The 18,806-nt window shown below is 35.4% G+C and overlaps 8 protein-coding genes across 9 annotated transcripts; 3 read left to right on the top strand and 5 right to left on the bottom strand.

Moving 5' to 3' along the window:
* Positions 1-161: 161 nt before the first annotated feature.
* LOC109598697 (lysosomal alpha-glucosidase) lies at positions 162-4,827 on the bottom strand. The gene is made up of 17 exons (XM_020014602.2): positions 4,684-4,827; positions 4,436-4,627; positions 4,179-4,382; positions 3,714-4,124; positions 3,516-3,664; positions 3,287-3,461; positions 3,132-3,222; positions 2,842-3,080; positions 2,547-2,789; positions 2,173-2,492; positions 1,991-2,124; positions 1,785-1,936; positions 1,584-1,732; positions 1,448-1,529; positions 1,121-1,394; positions 870-1,066; positions 162-807 (listed from the first exon to the last, which is right to left on the bottom strand). The coding sequence occupies exons 2-17, from the start codon at positions 4,607-4,609 to the stop codon at positions 742-744; spliced, it is 3,060 nt and encodes a 1,019-aa protein (XP_019870161.2). The 5' UTR covers positions 4,610-4,627; positions 4,684-4,827; the 3' UTR covers positions 162-741.
* Positions 4,828-4,963: 136 nt separating this feature from the next.
* On the bottom strand, positions 4,964-7,034 carry LOC109598731 (cytosolic Fe-S cluster assembly factor NUBP1 homolog). The gene is made up of 5 exons (XM_020014646.2): positions 6,878-7,034; positions 6,583-6,821; positions 5,705-5,806; positions 5,110-5,653; positions 4,964-5,054 (listed from the first exon to the last, which is right to left on the bottom strand). Exons 1-5 carry the CDS (start codon positions 6,906-6,908, stop codon positions 5,023-5,025), a joined length of 948 nt encoding a protein of 315 aa, XP_019870205.2. The 5' UTR covers positions 6,909-7,034; the 3' UTR covers positions 4,964-5,022.
* Positions 6,487-9,425, top strand: LOC109598730 (tektin-3). 2 transcript variants are annotated; one of them, XM_020014644.2, is made up of 7 exons: positions 6,487-6,546; positions 7,665-7,819; positions 7,867-8,118; positions 8,175-8,407; positions 8,454-8,712; positions 8,771-9,148; positions 9,205-9,425. In XM_020014644.2, the coding sequence occupies exons 1-7, from the start codon at positions 6,502-6,504 to the stop codon at positions 9,413-9,415; spliced, it is 1,533 nt and encodes a 510-aa protein (XP_019870203.2). In that variant the 5' UTR covers positions 6,487-6,501; the 3' UTR covers positions 9,416-9,425. The 2 variants fall into 2 exon arrangements, with proteins under 2 accessions (XP_019870203.2, XP_019870204.2); XM_020014645.2 differs by lacking the exon at positions 6,487-6,546 and adding an exon at positions 7,503-7,613.
* Positions 9,426-9,477: 52 nt separating this feature from the next.
* On the bottom strand, positions 9,478-10,458 carry LOC109598732 (cytochrome c oxidase assembly protein COX11, mitochondrial). The gene is made up of 3 exons (XM_020014647.2): positions 9,925-10,458; positions 9,704-9,871; positions 9,478-9,649 (listed from the first exon to the last, which is right to left on the bottom strand). Exons 1-3 carry the CDS (start codon positions 10,321-10,323, stop codon positions 9,506-9,508), a joined length of 711 nt encoding a protein of 236 aa, XP_019870206.2. The 5' UTR covers positions 10,324-10,458; the 3' UTR covers positions 9,478-9,505.
* On the top strand, positions 10,336-10,926 carry LOC109598734 (39S ribosomal protein L42, mitochondrial). The gene is made up of 2 exons (XM_020014648.2): positions 10,336-10,470; positions 10,522-10,926. Exon 2 carries the CDS (start codon positions 10,522-10,524, stop codon positions 10,885-10,887), a length of 366 nt encoding a protein of 121 aa, XP_019870207.1. The 5' UTR covers positions 10,336-10,470; the 3' UTR covers positions 10,888-10,926.
* On the bottom strand, positions 10,912-11,579 carry LOC109598735 (huntingtin-interacting protein K). Its single transcript, XM_020014649.2, has one exon. The coding sequence runs from the start codon at positions 11,312-11,314 to the stop codon at positions 10,958-10,960; it is 357 nt and encodes a 118-aa protein (XP_019870208.2). The 5' UTR covers positions 11,315-11,579; the 3' UTR covers positions 10,912-10,957.
* A 293-nt stretch (positions 11,580-11,872) lies between these two features.
* Positions 11,873-16,104, top strand: LOC109598719 (cytosolic non-specific dipeptidase). Its single transcript, XM_049962364.1, has 5 exons — positions 11,873-12,040; positions 13,890-14,570; positions 15,163-15,583; positions 15,637-15,888; positions 15,947-16,104. Exons 1-5 carry the CDS (start codon positions 12,006-12,008, stop codon positions 15,989-15,991), a joined length of 1,434 nt encoding a protein of 477 aa, XP_049818321.1. The 5' UTR covers positions 11,873-12,005; the 3' UTR covers positions 15,992-16,104.
* On the bottom strand, positions 16,094-18,478 carry LOC109598720 (alpha-L-fucosidase). The gene is made up of 6 exons (XM_020014634.2): positions 18,223-18,478; positions 18,031-18,169; positions 17,224-17,330; positions 16,811-17,170; positions 16,619-16,759; positions 16,094-16,567 (listed from the first exon to the last, which is right to left on the bottom strand). Exons 1-6 carry the CDS (start codon positions 18,461-18,463, stop codon positions 16,167-16,169), a joined length of 1,389 nt encoding a protein of 462 aa, XP_019870193.2. The 5' UTR covers positions 18,464-18,478; the 3' UTR covers positions 16,094-16,166.
* Positions 18,479-18,806: the final 328 nt, after the last annotated feature.

Below are 18,806 nucleotides of genomic sequence, written 5' to 3' on the forward strand. Positions count from 1 at the left end.
CTTTTTTGCCATATACTTTAAATTGTCGATGTCATCACATATGTATATATTCTGATATGTATAATTGTGTTTTGACTCTAAACCTGAATGTAAATCATAAATGTACCTAATAAATTTGATTAACTTAAAAACGTATTTATTTATTAAAATAAAGTAAAACATTATGTATTATATTTTATTTGGCAATTTTACACACTTTATGAAGATGATTAATTAAGATACATTCTACATATGCTTAAAACTAAAAATAATTGACAACTTAATCCTATTATACCTTAACGTATTTTAAAGATAGACTCTTAACATTATTTAACGGTAAAATAGAACGTGGATCTCAGTCTCTTAAAATATTCAAGAGGGTCTTCCTACAAAACAAGTTGGGATAACATATTTCATAGCTTGATTGGCAACATTATACAATATACAACTACAATCACATTAGAATCTTTAAACTACGTAATTTGCTTCAGTCATTTTTCCTTAAGTTTGAGCTTCACAGACAAATATATAAGTATTTTTTTAATTTAGTGCGTATCTGTTAAATACAAGTCGACTGACTAGAAAATATTAACGACAATACCTAAAATCTGTTAAATTTTTAAAGCCACATAATTTTAACATTTTTGAACGGTACTAGTTTCCAATCAGGTACTGCCTAACATAAATATCCCCACACATCAATCTTTGGCAAAATGTAACAAGCTAAAACTATGACTAATAAGATTGAACGAGGTTCTTCAGTTAATAATACCAACTTATAGTAATGGTTTTGTTGAAACTCATATTTAAATTATCGATGACCAAGTACTGAAAACAAACATTTAAATATCATCATCATTTTATATCACAATTAAATGAAAAATACTCACTTTATGTACGGTGTCAAACTGGAAATTGCGCGAGATTCCGTTAATATTGACATGAGCAACAGGTTTCTCTAAACCTAACACAGTAACCGATCCTAAATTCGGAGGGTGCTCGTCGTTCCAATGCTCATTTTCTATACGCAACACCTTGTTCTCCATCGCGAATTTCACCAGAGAATACATGTTTTCTTCGTACGCATCTAATAATTAATTTAATTAAATTTTATGAATCGGGGAATACGTATGCAACTTACTTAGAGAGTCGCCGTCATCCCAATAAAGTTCTCCCTTAGCCGTTCCCTTACTGTCAGTTGCAACAGTTAGATTTATCAAACCTTTTCTTGACTCAAAGGTGGTTTGTTTAGGAGGTTGTTGAGCTATAATATAACCACCGCGGATGAACAAAGGAATTGTGTCCAGAGGAGCGGAAATGTTGAAAACTTCACCTTTACTAACAATCGGTGATTTTGAATAGAAGTCGTACCACATACCTTCCGGTAAGTATGCTTCCACATACACATCATTTTCCTGTAACATATTTGTATGTACCCTGTAATTTAAAAGTTTAAACTGATACATACTTTAAGAACTGGAACAATTAAAAGGGCAGGTCCCCAAAGAAATTCTGTATCTACATTGTAGGTCTTTGGATCTTTGACGAATCTGCAATTAAATGTTTTTGAGTTTAGGAACGATTAAATGATTTGTTTTACGTACTCGAAAAATAGTGGTCTTGCTACTGTTTCCCCTTTGTCATGGGCCTTCCAGAATATGGTGTACAGGTAGGGTAATAGGGAATATCTTGCAGAGAGTGCTTTTTTCGAAGAACGAACCACCAAGTCACCAAAAGCTGCTGGATCTTGCTCCTACAAGTAATTGAATAAATAAATGTAACAGAAATTGCATGCCTTGTTTTACAATTCCATCGTCAGTGTTGTGATTTCTGGAAAATGGATAAAATGCTCCCAATTGCATCCAGCGGTTACACAAAGATTCAGTGGTGTTTCCGTTAAAACCACAAATGTCAGCACCCATTAAAGGTATGCCAAAAATGCTAAACGTTAATAGCTCTAAAAAATGAACCATTAATTGGATTGTTCAAAATTTAATTTACATACACATACGCGGTACGCTGAACTCCATATCTAACCACGCTGACCAAACATCTCCACTCCAATGTCCCGCATAATGTCCGTGACCCGGGAATGTGGACCTAGATATTACCATAGGTCTCTTCCCCCTTATTTCAGCCATTGCACTAAAAACAACCCAGTAAAATCGGCCAGACTTATCAAATGACACTCACAAATTGGTGACGATTGCTTCGGTGAACCCGTACAAGTTGTGCACGTTGTAGTGCAGCCCAGCGTAATGTTTGGCCGACATGCACATGGTTTTGTAATTAAGGATTCCGCCGTCAACGCTGGGCATGTAGGGTGGCAGTTCCAAGGTGGACTTGGGACAACCGTTAAAGGAGCCGGAAAGGAAGTTTGAGGGTTCGTTCATGTCGATCCAGGCACCATCGAATTCGATTTCGTTGTGAAGATTTCTTAGCATTTTAGTCCAGTAGTCTACTGTACTTGGGTGGGTGAAGTCGGGCCACACTGTAGACTTAGTATTCCAAACCTATGGAATTTGTACAATAATAATGTGTTTTAAGATATTTTAATGTTATTTCACCTTTCCAATGAAGGGTTGGTTGCTGGAATTCTTAACGAAAATATCCATTTTTAACCCAATGTCGAAAGGTGGGTAACTCCCTGGTTTTTCGCTGGCGCTGACGCCAGGGTCCACCAAAGGAATGTAATGCATGCCTCTTTCGTGCAGTTTCTTGACGAACTGCGGCAAACCCTTGAAATTGTCCTTGTCGTAAGTGAAGTCGTTGCTGTTATCCATGTAATCAAGATCATTCCACTGGGTGTCCTACATCAAATTAATATTTAACCTAGGCATCTAAACAACATATATAACTTACGAGTGGAATTCCAGCGTCGATATTTCGTTGCATAATTTTCTCTGTTTCATTCAGGGTTTTATAACCGAATCGACACAAATGAAAACCTAAGCCCCAATAAGGAGGTAAATAAGGTAAGCCTATTAACTGAGTGTATTGCTGGACGACATCATTTGGAGTTGGACCCAAGAAAAAGTAAAAATCGAAAATACCCCCAATGGGTCTGAATGTTATGGCCGGCGTTGGTTGCAAAATCACGTCTGAAATAAAAATAATGTAGTAATTGTCCAAGATTTAGTATGAGCTTTTACCCATGGCGTTGCTGTTGAGAAGAAACACTCCATGAGTATTGGTGGAATTTTCTATTAGCATGTAAAATGGATGACTTCCATACAAGTTTTTCTAAAAACATTACAGTAAGTATTGAAAATAATTTAAAGAGGTAAGTAAGAAATATATTACTTACATTAAACATAGGTATATTATCGTGATTAAATAGTGTAAATTGAGACCAGTCTGTAGACAATAATAGTTTAGATCTATGCTCTCCTATTCCATATATATTCTTGGACGGCAATTTTGTCGTTATTTGCAAAAATTGATTAGAATAAATCATGTTTATAAAATTCGATGCATCAAAACTGCAAAACAATTAGTTATTACAAAATAACAAAATTCTAAATCATAACAGTTACATAGTTGTATTATCAGACTTTCTTATAACTTGGAAGCCAGGTTTAGTTATATCAAAATTAAACATATACAGAGTATTTGTTGAAGCTCTATCAACAATGGGCATTTCTGGGTAGGGAGGCTCAAATCTAGGATTCAATGGATCTACAATCTATAAAAAAATATTAACATCATCAACAACAACAAGGACATTAACATACCTTAATATGTAATCTGGCATCAGTCTCATATTTAACAATCATCTTTAACACCTCAACATCATCAGGATAATCAGTCCTATAATTTCTCTTCAGGAATACCACCATCCCAAAAGCAGTTTCAGTGGCATTAACATAACTATAAGTATTATAATTTGGAGGGTAGAAACAATAGGGGACATTCAAGGGGTTGCCCTTTTTGGGTTTGACTTTGGCTGGAATGTAGCAGCAGCCTCTCGCCTCACACTTTTCTGCATTCACTCCATCCTCTGGGTAACAATCTAATCTGTCCAACTCTTTGATGAGTTTGCACTGCCCATAATCTGGACCAGGAGGTTGTGGTAATGCTAGTTTTTCTTTAGCATTTGTACTGGTTAAGAGAGTGTGGATATTATGGCTGGGTTCATAATGTTCCTAAATACATAGAATTGAATAAATGTAATGGAGTGTAAAAGAATTTTAACTTACAGCTTCTTTGGGTAAGGTAAAATTTCTGGCATCAATGTGGGCATAGATCACCCCTAAATATCTCAGAAGGTATGCCACAGGGAGAAGTAGAAACACAGCCAATAGAAACACCACGGATATACAAAAAGGTAGACTGGAATGCCTCACCTCTATTTTCCTTCTTTCTATACATCTTTTCTTTTTAGGCTGGATGAAGTCTGTAGTCTATAATAAACATTAAATTCTAATGTTTCAAGTAAGAAGTAAATGTTACTTACAATATTTAATTTGGCCGGAGAAAGATTGTAGTCGCCGGTTAACGACGATTCTTTTGTATTTAACTTTTCAACTGGGCTCTCATTGTAAAAGGCTTCAAAAGACACTGAGTCACTGATCGACAGTTGTCGAACCCTTTTGGCTCGGAACCGTTTGAAAAAATCCCTTAGTCTCATTGTGTGTCTTGTTAGAAACTAAAAATAGTACAACGCAAATTACTTTTGCAGGCTTCGGAGGCGGAATAACTCACATTCTTATTCAGATTAATGGTTTATTTATAGACTTCCTATGATAAACCATATTGTGTTGCGAACACACGATAAAAATGCTTCTGTTTGTTTTGTTATTATTTATGTGGGTCGACTACTTTTTGACAGGATAACACCTGCACATTGTACGTTTTTCTATTGGCTACTTCGCAGACGCATCCTATGTTGCCAAGTTGACCAGATTAATAGAATAGCGGGCGAATAAAATACAGATCTTATTTATTAATTATCGAATACATATATAGAAATAAAACAAAAATAAACAATTATTAAAAATTTATTTGATAAAAAATACAATCTTATTAAACTATGGAATATCTTCAACAGGATTTATCACAAGCTTCTATAATTTCTGAAAACAAATAAACATTAGAGACAAAAATGTTGTGTTTAATCCTTATACTTACTTGTAACAATGCCATTCAAAGATTGAACAGCAGGGGAGTTGGGTAATTCTGTGATAAAATCTTTGCCCTCATCACAACATCTCGCAATTTTGGGATCCAAAGGAAGACTTCCCAAGTATGGAACATCTAAATCTTGACACATCTGTTTAGCACCCCCAGTTGTGGCGGGGAAAATTTCAGATTGTCGCTGACAGCAAGGACATACAAAAATGGACATATTCTCCACAACTCCGATGATATTAATCTTAACTTTTTTGCAGAAATCAATCTCTTTCCTGACATCCAACAGGGCAACCTCCTGAGGCGTAGTGACAATAATAGCCCCCGTTAAGCCCGCTTCTGATAGATAAGTTGTGGCAGAGAGATGTTCATCTGAAGTTCCTGGTGGTGTGTCCATTAACAAATAATCTAAGTTTCCCCAGTCGACCTCGCTCAAAAACTGCTTAATCATTCCATTTTTTTTGGGACCCCTCCATATAATTGCATCATCTGGAGACGCCAACAAAAATCCAATCGACATTACAGACAAATTATCGTCGACGTACTAAAAACTCGTTATTAATAAAGAATATGTGTTGTAATTGAAGCTTAATACCACAGGGGACCAGCCAGAACCTGATTGATGCACCTGTTCATCCAAGACTCCCAAAACCCTAGGTTGGGAAGGGCCACAAATGTCTATGTCCAAGACAGCAACCTAATTAAAAATTATTTCAAATCATGTTAAATAGTATAAACAACAATAACAAAATATAATAAATAATTAATGAGAAATATTACTCTAAGACATCCAAACTGGTGTAAAATAATATAAAAAATAATATAATTAAATATAATAATTCTTGATAAACATTACTCAAAATCATCCAAAATAGTTTAAGTGTTTAAAAAATTACAGATATATCTGTACTTGTGCAATTAATTTTATATTTATTTGATCTTTGTTTATGTTACATAAAGGTGTCCCAAAAATACATAAATAAACTTTGTTATCGTTTTTTTTAAGTGTGTCAACAATAAAACATTAAGTTCAGAGAAATCAAATGGACTTTGAAGCAAAGAATATCCCAATAACAAAACAGGTCTGATAAGATACAACAGACCACAATTAATTAATAAAAAACGGATTTGCATACAAAGAATCAGTGTAAAAATCAATATTCTTTTTAGAATATCAAACAGTCAATAGAAATTACATGAAGCTAGGCTAAAATATTGATTTTTAGTAAGCCCTTAAATGGGACAAATTTATAGGACACAGAACTTTGCACTGCCTGTTACAGAGATGTCTGCAACTGAACCAATTGTATAAAAATAGTTAGTCTGCTGTAGGGGTTATTATCACAAAGTAAAACTTTGTAAACTGAATAAAAATTACATACATTTATATAAATGCAATTTGGTCTTGATGAACCCAGAAGAAGTAGATACAACAGAGTAAGTCTCACTTGGATTCTGATGATTTGTACTTACATTTTTATCTGTATCTTTGGCTGCCAAAGTTCTACTTAGTAAGGCGGTAACTGTGCTCTTTCCAACACCACCTTTTCCAGACAGAATCAGTATTTTATTTTTAACACTTCCCAATCGTTCCTTCACCAGTTGTATTCCGGGGTCCGGTCCTTTGGGTCCCGACGAGCAAATCTGCTGGTTCGGACAACCTGCACAAGCAGACGCTTTTCCGGCATTTTCGCTCTGGGTTCCCGGACAATCTGATGGATGAGAAAATTGTGGTGTGAAAAGATATTTGCAAAACGTAATTACTTACGTTCAGGAACAGGAGTTTCCACACTTGTCATTGTTTATAATTTGTTAGAATTTGTTGTATAGATATACGCCGTTGTTTTTTGAGGAATCACTTTAAATCGTGGTAACCCCACTTTTTATTTTGATAAGCCCCTCTTTGTGAAATGTCGTAAACATATGATTCAAGGTTGCCAAGTCTTACTACACTGTAACTACATTTTTTGATGTGAATACTTACTTTTTTTTAAATATTAAACAATATATTCTTACGAGACAGATGTTTGTTCCACTAAATAATAAAACACACATATGAATTATGTTATTTATTCACAAGACATCTAATTTATTACGATATACAAAACGAACCATTTTGCCTTTTATTTTGCGAATAATTGTTTTTGATACCACTTGTTTTGTTACAAGAAAGTATCCGGCATAAATAAATGTTTTATAATTTATTTAAACATTTTAATATTTTAGATAGTCACTGTAGTTTTTCGATACTGTATATAAAAGTTTTATATTATTAAAAATTTAACGATATTTTTTTAAAAATGTTTTGAAAATTATCAAATATTCAAATAAAAAATATTAAATTGATTTTTTAAATAATTAAAGTACCGTAGTTATTATTAAAAACATCAAATATTTATTTTTTAAAATATGTCACCAATGACATAAACTCTTATTAATTTTTTTGTCCGATTTTTACTTAGGGGTAGTTAAAAATGGGTGAAAAAGAAACTGTGCTGTATTCTGTATGTATCACCCTATAATTGCCTCACCAATACTACTGTACATCTTTCCAGCAACTGCAACCATGGAGTACCGTGGGCGCGACACCATGCATGGAACAAGTAGCTGGCCCACCAATTCCAACTCGAATTGGAACCTACTACCAAACACCTAGGCCTCATCCGTGGAGACCCACGCTCGGATACGAAAATGTAGAAGTCACCGCCCTGTAAGTCATTCAAAGTCTTAGTGCAAATAATGTATATCTTGTTACAGTCCAAAGCAACCGGTGACCAATGCCATAATCGACCCATGTTACACACCTTATGGAATGGCAACGGAGCCCCTTAAATTCCCCAATTTGATCACGGGATTTGAAAGGAATCCGGCCCACGCTGCCAGAGCGGCCCTGTACACCCGTTACACTTCTCTGGAATGGACTCAGGGCAACTTGCGTGCCTTCAACGAAGCAGACACCAACAGAAACTATGCCGAGAGGCTGCGCTCCGATATCGTCAGGGTCATGAGGTACTTGAAACCCTTGTGTTAATAAAATATGTTATATAATTTGTCTGAAATTGCAGAGAAACAGATGAGAAAACTGCTGGCGGCCAGAGGGAATCCGGAAGAAAATTGGGCGAGAGAATTACCGACACGACCTTCTGGAGAAACGAAGTCAGGACGGAATTGGAACGAATTCTCGCCGAATCTACTTTATTGTCTAACATGCGTCGAAACATATTCAAGGCCATCGACGACATTGAGGCTCCGCTACACATTGCGCAGGAGTGCTTGTACCACAGAGAAAACCGACAAGGTACAAGTGTTCACGTAAAAACTGCATAAATCAGTTTGTTTTGTAGGCATTGATTTGGTCCACGATCAGGCTGAACAGGCGTTGCTGAAGGAAATTGAAACTTGCAGGAACGCTCAAGAAAAGCTCAGATGCTTGTTTGTCAAGATACAGGATCAACTAAGGAACAATAGAGCCGCACAATTCGAATTGGAAACAGATACGAAGAGCAAAGAGGCCGCGTTGGGTATCGACAACATGTGCCATCAGCTCAACAACTACTCCAAAGGCATCAACTACTATGGTGGAATAGAAAAATACGATCCGACGTAAACATAACTGACTATACAAACGATGAGTCAATTATTTATTATATTTTTTGTGTAGAGTAAGTACGACGACAACTTGGGCTGAGAACAGTAACAGAATAGTGCAGCGCAGCCAATCGGAGCGAGGAAAATCTGCCCAGATGCGTTCAGATATCGCAAATCTCGTAAACGAGATCTCGTCCAGTATCTGGGACGCCTGGAGTAACACTAACAATGCACTGGCACGTAGGGCGGCTGAAACTTTGGAGGCTAAGAGTAAATTGCAGATGCACCTTCATAAGGTCCAACAAGAGATCTTTGACATTGAGAAGCATATTGAATTGTTGAAGAAATCAATAATGGATAAGAGTAATCCTATGAAGGTGGCTCACACTAGATTAGAGGCCAGAACACACAGAAAAGATGTGGAATTGTGCAGGGATATGGCACAAGACAAGTACAATAATTTAATTAGTTAAAATTGGTTATTTAAATTTCTATTTATCTTTTCAGACTTGTTCAAGAAGTGCATGATCTCCAGGATTGCATTGAGACTTTGCACAGGAAGTTGCAGGAAGCTGAAGCTCAACATCAACAACTGTTGAAGACTAGAGCCAATTTAGAGTCTGACCTGCACAACAAAGTCAACACCATCTTCATTGACAGAGAGAAATGCATGGGAATGAGGAGATCATTCCCTATTACCACCACCATAAAATACTAGAACCATTTCACTCATTTTTCATCTGTATTGTAAAATTGTAGTGTCTTTAATAATACACACTGTTCAACATCAACAAAAATTATTTTATTCCTATTTTACATATGAAGGTACAGGTAATTTTAAACCATCTTTTGCTTCAAAAAATGTGTAAGACAATGTGATTTCATTAACATATTCCATATAAGGATCTTCAGTAATTTCTGGATCTATATAAAAGAATACTGGCATATCAACCTAAAAAATAAACAATTAAAGCTAATTATTCTTTTTATTATTGTTGTAATATACTTGTTCATGAGGGTTTAATTGTTGTTCTTCAAAACAAAAGCACTGTATTTTATTAAAATATTGTCCAGCTTCAAATGGCACCACATTATAAGTACTAATACCAGTAACAGGATGATCAGTAGGATTTGTTGCAGTATAAAATGCTAAAGCAGTCTCTCCTGGAAACACCTTAAATACAATTTATTAATCAATAATTACTTAAAACTTTAATACACACACACCGTAATTTCAGTCTGTTGTGGCTTAAAATTCCACCTCATACTGGCCGCAGTATCGGCATTAAACTTAATTTTAATTGGTTTGTGCTTAACAGCAGTCATACTCTCAACTTTGCTGGAGTCGTGGCCTTGTGCAGTGGTGCCCCCATAACTGTATGCCTGGCAGAACATTCTATAAAGTGGAACGGCTGCATAGCTCATCCCTACAGTTACGACACCCGCTGCCATTATATAATAGAGGGTGGATTTAATGTTTTTCGTTCGTTGATCACCTGAGGGGCTCACTTTTTGGTTAAAACCGGAGTTGGTGAAAAAGTTTGATTTGTGGATGTTGGGAATCACATTTCGTCTGTAGTTTGTGTTTGGTATACGGCGACACAGTCGGCACAAAGTGATTAACATTTTTAAAGCAGTGTTTGTTTATGTTCCTTAGCTTAACCTCATATTTTGATAACTGGATAACCTCACTGTTGGGTTTTGGAGGTTATGGAAGTGGTTGGTTGTATAATAAAATAATTTTAAATAACTGCAAACAATAGGAATTTCAAGGTAGTTTCATCTCTAAAGTTGTTAATAAAGTTACAAATATTTATTTTGTAGATGTCTGTAAGGATTCTGTCCAGAGTTCTGGGACAAAAGCTTGTACACCAAAGAGTGTTTTCATCAGCTGCATCTGATTCAAGAGTGGTGTTAACAGATGATAATTCAACACTAGTAATTTGGCATCCTAAACAGGACTTCCCCTATGAACATACAAGGCCTTTGCCTGAAATAAAACTGGAGGAAAGTACATCAGTGCTGAAGACTCAGCTGACACCAGAGTTGATGTCTGTGTTTAATAAAAAGACCCCCGAACAAGCCAGACAAGAGTTAATGAACATCACACATACAACAAAACACAGGTGGTTCCCAAGAGCTAGAGATAAGAAAGCCAAGAAGACTCCCATGGATAGAGAATATTTATAAATTTAGTAAACAGCAATAAAAGTCTTGTATAGTAAAAAACTTTGTTTTATTTATGACTGACTGGTATAAATTAGTTGGTTAAAGCTATAAGGGCATTGACTACGTTTCCGTGGTACTCCCGGAGCGTGTGTTCCGCTATCGATCGCGAAATTTCCATTTCTCTGACAATCAGATCGACATCCTCCTTCTTAATGGAAACCTTCATCAGTTCTTTCTCTCTAGCTTGTTTCTCAAGCGCTTCCTTGTTACGTCTGTCTCCGATGGCTGATATTGCGTTGGCCATGTCCTGTGTGTTGATTTCTTTTTCTTCGGCATAATCGGTAACTCGTTCCAAGTCTGCGGCCCCACTGTCGTATTTCGCCGCCTTCTTCTGCCCCTTTTCCGGAGTGTCGTCCCCGGTGCCATTCACGACCTCTTCGTCAGCCATGGTTTTTGAAATTGTAACAATTTATAAATCGTTTTGTAATGTTTTGTGGTTTTTTGGTTATGTTAACACACAGAACACTTTGCTGCAGTATGGGCAACAAAAGCGTTGACAAGTAGGGTACCACTGTACAGTGACGTACGGAACGTACAAAATCTTATGTTATGATCAATTAAACTATTTGATCTGTTTAATTCCTTAATTACTTGAATTTAATTATTGTAATTTAAATTTTACTACAATGTGTCAATGCAAATTTAAATAAATACCCCTGCGTAATTCATTAAATCTTCTCCAAGAGGAACATAAAAAAATTCTTTGTTCATGATGTTAAACCTGAATTTCAGTTTATATTTTGTTTTAATTAAAATTTGATATAGGCAATATAATAAACAATGGAAAGTGTGCAATTCAAAAATATAAACAATTAAAATGATAATTTTATATTTTTGCCTTATTGGTTTACAGAAATACCCGCCGAAGGTCAAAATACTAGATAAAATATATTATTCTTTTATTATTTATTATGATTTACGTATATAAAGACGTGGTTAAATTGTTGTTATTATTTGTCGCTGTCATTTCAATCTAACCTCAAACTTATCGAACTCGGAACACTTATAGTGTTCTGTGATATTAAAGCGGTTTCCACTTGTTTTTAATTCATTTGTGATTCGTATTCCGAACAGCAAACATGACTCTGCCAGAACCACTGATTAAACTGTTCAAGTGAGTACTGATTACGTGTAATTTGATATAAAAAGTCCCTTTTACCGTTTGTTAAATCCACATTATGTCGGTTTCAAGTATTTAACAAAGCAACTGTAATTTAATCACGATTAAACAGTTTAGGATTGATGAGTTGTCACGGGATTTTTATTAAAACTGGGCCGGTTTATATAATTGTTTTTGTTTTTTCTTTGCGGAAAACAATTTGTTATTTATTATTACAATAAATACATTATTTATTACATCTAAGAATATGCGTGAACATTTTTTATTTAAGTGGGCGTTTATTCAATAAATTAAATTTTTTGTTAAGAATACAAATATTTTTGCGTTGGAGTAATGCTATTTTTGTACAAATATTTTTTAATTTTATATATTGTGATCATGGAACCATTATTAAAATTAAAAAGTGTAGTGTAATTATCAGAGAAATGACTATTAATAATTAGTCACAAGATTGAAATTAATATGACTTATTAGCACCATTCCATATAACAATATTGAATAGTTTGAATATATTATTGTAATTTTATTGTGTTTATATGTATAATTAATGTTTTAATGAATTTTCCTTTATTATATGAAACTTTGAATTTATATTTTTTCATTGTGAATTAGATTTGAATAAAATAGATCTGATAAAATCTGAATTAGGTGATAAAATTAGGTACTTCATTTTTTTATTTAAATATTAGTTAATCCGCAAAATATTTAAATTTTAACAATATTGAATGTTAATTAAAAATTAATACATGTTAATTTCAGAGTTGAGTTTTAACAAAACTAAATATAAATGAAATACAGGCTATTTTACCCAACTTATTCATTATGAGTTTATGGAGAATAAAAAAAGATATTGATTTTAAATTTTTATAACAATTATAACTTGACTTGAACAACTTTTCTAATTTATTATGAACTAAATTTCATTTGCGGTTTCGCCGGAAATGACATCAACTTTGTTATTTTAAATGAAACACTCTGTATGTTTTTGGATTTTTAAATACTCTATGTAATTACAAATAAAACTCAATGGTTTTTGAATTATTAATTTAAAAAAAATGACAGATTGATAGTCGAACTAAAATGTCTATAAAGTCAACAATTTTGATGCTGGAAAGTTTATTTTTGGCATACAGGTTAAACAATGTCCATCCTATAAGAAACCATTGTTAGTATTTCCAAATTTTATACAGAGTGTTCGTTTCTGTTTAATTTTGTGCATCTTAAAACCTTAATAATATTAAAAAACCTTTCTATTGGTATAAGCATTCTTATATATATGTAAAATGGATATTAACGGAGATGTTACCAAAAATGTAAAAATTACACCTTTTCTTATATGTTCTGATAATAACATGCCATAATGTAATTTGTTTTATGTCATTACATTTTTGGTAAATGCATAAGCATACCATAAGTTTGTGTTTTGGGATACACAAAATTAAACGTAAATAACGAACACCCTGTATATAATTTGCGAGTACTAATAATAACTCCTTATAGAATGATCCTTTGTTAACGTGTATGTCAAAAATGAACTTTCCAGCATTAAAAATGGTAACTTTACAAACATTTTATTTAGATTCTCCATCTGTTAAATTTTTTGAAAAAAAAATTAACTCAAAAACTATTGGGATTAGGTATAGGTCATGATATAGCCATTTTATTTGCAATTATATATAGAATTTAAAAATCCAATATTACACAGGGTGTTTCACTGAAAAAAGCAAAGTTGATGTCACTTCCGGTAAAACCGGAAATGAAATTTTGTTCAAAATAAATTAGAAAAGTAGTTCAGGTGAATCAGCCAGTACAAATCATGAAACTAAGTACCATATTTATTCAGGCACATCGACGACAACAAAGCGTCGTACATCGCAACCCTAAAGGAAGCGGTCGCCATCCAATCGGTGTCGGCATGGGCGACGAAACGCGGGGAGGTCCGCAAAATGATCGAATGGGCGGCCGCCCGCCTACAAAAGCTGGGCGCCCAGACCGAACTCAAGGAACTGGGTAACCAAACACTGCCTGACGGCACCACCCTCGAACTTCCGCCCTGTCTGTTCGGTCAGCTCGGAAACGACCCCAAAAAGAAGACCGTTCTGGTTTACGGACATTTGGACGTGCAGCCAGCCGCGTTGAGCGACGGCTGGGATTCGGAGCCGTTTGTGCTGACCGAACGTGACGGCAAACTTTTTGGCAGAGGATCGTCCGACGACAAAGGGCCAGTTTTGTGCTGGATTCACGCCATCGAAGCCTATCAGGCGTTGGGAATCGACGTGCCCGTCAACGTTAAGTTTGTTTTTGAGGGTATGGAGGAGAGCGGCAGCGTGGGCTTGGACGAGCTACTGTTCTCCGAAAAGGACAAGTTCCTGAAGGGCACCGACTACGTGTGCATTTCCGACAACTATTGGCTGGGCAAGAACAAGCCCTGCATCACCTACGGTCTGAGAGGTGTGTGCTACTTCTTCGTTGAGGTCGAGTGCGCCGTCAAGGATCTTCACAGTGGCGTCTTTGGAGGCACCGTGTAAGTTACTTATTTTGTTTGTTCTAGAACTTGATATAAAGGTCAATACTTTCATAAATGCATCTCACAAATACTTGAAGATAACTACAATGTATGTACAGTTGAATAATTTTTATTTAAAGTATCAGAAACAAACACTGGTACCTACATTATTTTCCATTGTGGTCTTATCTATTTGAGAACAAATAATTGGTTATAAAATTTTGTCTCTGTATATATGAATTTGACTTACAATTCCAGATATTGTACATTGTGTAAATCACAATTTTATGATAAATTGTTATCAGATTATTTTTTCTAATAAACGTTTTAATGAGTATTTAATGAACACTCAACATGGGTGTTAACATAATTTATTGCACATTAATTATATTTTTCATTAAAATATCCAGAAAATAAAAAAGATATTTTTGTTATTCGCAATTAATGCCAGATAAAACAGGAAAGTAATCGAACGTTTTAACGATATCGTTAATTATGCAAAATTTATCGCTGGCAGACAATATTTTGCTAAACAAAACAACAAAACATTAATGAGGTGTCAATAAAATGTTATTGGATATCAGCAAATAATCGTAAATTTTGTTTAAAGCCATGAAGGCATGACCGACTTGATCTATCTTCTGAACACGCTGGTGGACAAGGATGGCAAGATCCAGATCGAAGGCCTGTACAACGAAGTGGCCCAACTGAGCGACCACGAGAAGAAAATCTACGAAAAAATAGACTTCAGCGTCGATGAGTACCGTGCGGACGTCGGCTGCAAACAACTCATGCACAATGAAAAGAAGGAGGGCATCCTAATGCACAGGTGGCGTTACCCCTCCCTGTCCATCCACGGTATCGAGGGTGCCTTCAGCGAGCCCGGCCAAAAGACCGTGATTCCCAGGAAAGTTATCGGCAAGTTTTCGATCAGAATTGTCCCCAATCAGGAGCCCAAGCAGATCGAGAAGTATGTCGTTGAACACATGCAGAAAATGTGGGCAAAACGTGGCAGTCCTAATAAGATGAAGGTACCTTCTTGTACTTGCTGTATTAACTGTTTTATTAATTGTTGTTATTCAAGGCGTTTATGGCTGATGGTGGTCATCCATGGACGGAAGATCCGGCTCATCCTCACTACGAAGCAGCATCTAGGGCCACCCAACACGTTTACAACGTAGAGCCGGACATGACCAGAGAAGGTGGTTCCATCCCTGTAACTCTTACTTTGCAACAGGCCACAGGAAAGAACGTCCTGTTGTTGCCTGTAGGTGCTGGTGATGACGGTGCTCATTCGCAGAACGAGAAAGTGGACGTTAGAAACTACATTGGCGGGGTAAAATTCATTCATTGTAATTATCTTAAATTTTTATTAATTATGCTTTTATTTTCAGACTAAACTATTGGGTGCCTACTTGTATGAAGTCTCTCAACTTTAATGTGCCTTAATGGTTTTATTTTATCAAATGCATTATATAATATTGGCTAGGAAATAAAGTGTAAACAAGCTCATAAACATTTATTATAATAAAACAAGACTGTTATATTAAAATGTTTGTGTTTTATTATTTTTATTACCCATTTATAATAAATAAAACAAATTTATTAATGAAATCACGTAACAATTTTTAAAACCCAAGCATGTTCTCCTTGGACCGTTGCTTTGTCAGGGAACTTGATTGAAACTGTGGCTTCCTCGATTGCCCACTTCAATTTTCCTCCATCGCTTCCAAGCATATATACCGGTGTAGCGTTACTGGTGAACAACTCAACGGGTGAGGAAACTTCCAAAACATTATCAGTGGGCCATTGCAGAACAATGGCGTATACTGATGAGCCCTTCTGGGTATACCACACACCGGGTTGTGTGGTGTCGTTTTGGTAAGTCCACGGCTTGCTGCCATAAATTGCTTCTCCGTTGATTTCCAACCACTTGCCCATGTCCAAGAGTCTTTCCTCGAAAATGGGGGCAATTATGCCGTCTTTCGTTGGTCCGACGTTCATCAAAAGATTTCCTGCAATTATATTTTAAAAATAAACCCTTAAACAAGGAGGACAAGTCTTACCGCCGCAACTGACTGTTGATGCTAAAACTTCAAGTAGTTCATGAGTGGTGAAATAGTCTGAAAGTTTAGCGTTTCTCCTGAAACCCCACGACTCTTTGTCGATTGTCATTGCGTTCTCCCATTTGTGATGTTGCAAAGTTCCTGTAAATGGTCACAATTAACTGACATATTATTAAAAAATCTAGCACAAACCTGGGTTATATCTGTCAGCACAAGAATAGAAATCGCCATGTTTACAAGGAATATCAATACCCCAACGATCGTTGACGACGATTCTGTCTTTAACGGGACTATCGTTATAAAGCCAAGCCAGAAACTCGGTCGACCTCCAGTAGGAATCTTTGGCTTCCCAATCACCATCCGACCACAAAACCGACGGATGATACGTGTTAATTAGTTCCTTCATTTCCGGTAATATTTTATTGTTCACGAACTCTTGAGTTGTAAAATTGTTGCCCTTGTCCGATCTGTACATCGGGTTGAACCACTCGTAAAGTGAATGATACACTCCGAATTCCAAACCTTGCTTTTTTACCGCTTGTCCCAAATCACCTATTTAAAATCAACGTTAATCTGTGGAATTATATTGGACAGTTTAAAGTTACCGAGGAGATCTCTGTGTGGACCGATGTCTTTAGCGTTCCAACTGTATGAATACTTCGAAGGCCACAACGTGAATCCCTCATGGTGTTTGCTTGTTAAAACAACGTATCTGCAAAGAAAAAATATAGTTAAAATTGTATCGTTTGTTGGGAACAATAAAGACAGAACATTAAACTACCTAGCTCCAGATTTATTAAATAGTTCTGCCCATTCATTGGGATCAAACAATTCTGCTGTAAAATCGGTTGCAAAATCTTGATAAGAGAAATTTGGAGGATAGTTTTCCGACATATAATCTACGATTTCTTGGTCACGAGCTAAAATTGATATTTTAAGACGCGTTTTAAATTGATTAAAAAGTTCTTACATTCCCATTGAGACCAAAACCATTCAGATCGTAAACTTGGAACAGAAAACACACCCCAGTGCAAAAATATACCAATTTTTGCATCATCATACCACTCTGGTATTGGTCTTGAATCTAAACTGTCCCAATTTGGCTCATAATTTTGAGAGAACACTAAACCATTTTGGAAAATAACAAAACATAATAAAACTATCATTATATTCATTTTAGTATAGAGAATTATAACTGGCTTATTAAGAAGTTTTTGCTTATTTATATTATTGTTTCACCTGAGATAACTTTTGTATTTGTGTTATCATATCGGATCAAGTGGATGGTCAACAGATTTGTTTACTACATGTTTGAGATGGAGATTTTTACTAATATTAATTATAAAAAATATGATTAAAATAATAAACAAAATTAAAGATAAACGAGTAAACATAATATTTTTATTTTTTACCTTGCTCCTGATTTTTCAAAAATTTGCGCCCATTGAGTCGCGTTGAAAAATTCGGCGGTAAATTCCTTCGCAAACTCCTGATAGGAAAAATTGGGCGGGTAATTTTTTTCCATGAACTCAACGAATTCCTTGTCTTTCACTAAAATCCAATTAGATTAATTAATCTGTTAAAAATATTATTTAGAGAACAACCTTTCCAATCCGCCCAGAACCATTCGGATCCGAAACTGGGTACGGAGAAGACGCCCCAATGTAGAAAGATGCCAATTTTGGCGTGGTCATACCATTTTGGCAGCGGTCTTTTATCCAAACTCTTCCAGTTCGGTTCGTAGCGTCTTAAATGCTTACAATCAGCTGTTTGGAAGTTCAACCATGTCAAAATCAATAATACTACACCGGCCAGCTTCATCTCAAACTGTTTACTAAACGCCATGGGTGGCGTATTATTTACTGGTTCGTCTTCTGTTTATCACAATCAAACAAACCGGGGTCATAGCTCGATTATTGGATGATTGTTTTTGTTTATGCAACAAATGTTACAGTCAAGCAAATAATCTGCGCTAGATGTGGTTGACTATTATCAATAATTGTTGATAAATAGTACTATTCAAATATTTGAAAATACATAATAATATCAAAATTCCGTTTTTAAATTAAAATACTGTATAAAAATAAGTAACATATGCATACTGATATTTTAAAAAACTTTCTTGCTTAGAACACAGTGATGAAATACAAACGAATATTTTTAGCGTAACTATTCACATGTAATTTCG

This window comes from Aethina tumida, chromosome 2 (genome assembly GCF_024364675.1).
Source record: "Aethina tumida isolate Nest 87 chromosome 2, icAetTumi1.1, whole genome shotgun sequence".
NCBI classification, from domain to species: Eukaryota; Metazoa; Arthropoda; class Insecta; order Coleoptera; family Nitidulidae; genus Aethina; species Aethina tumida.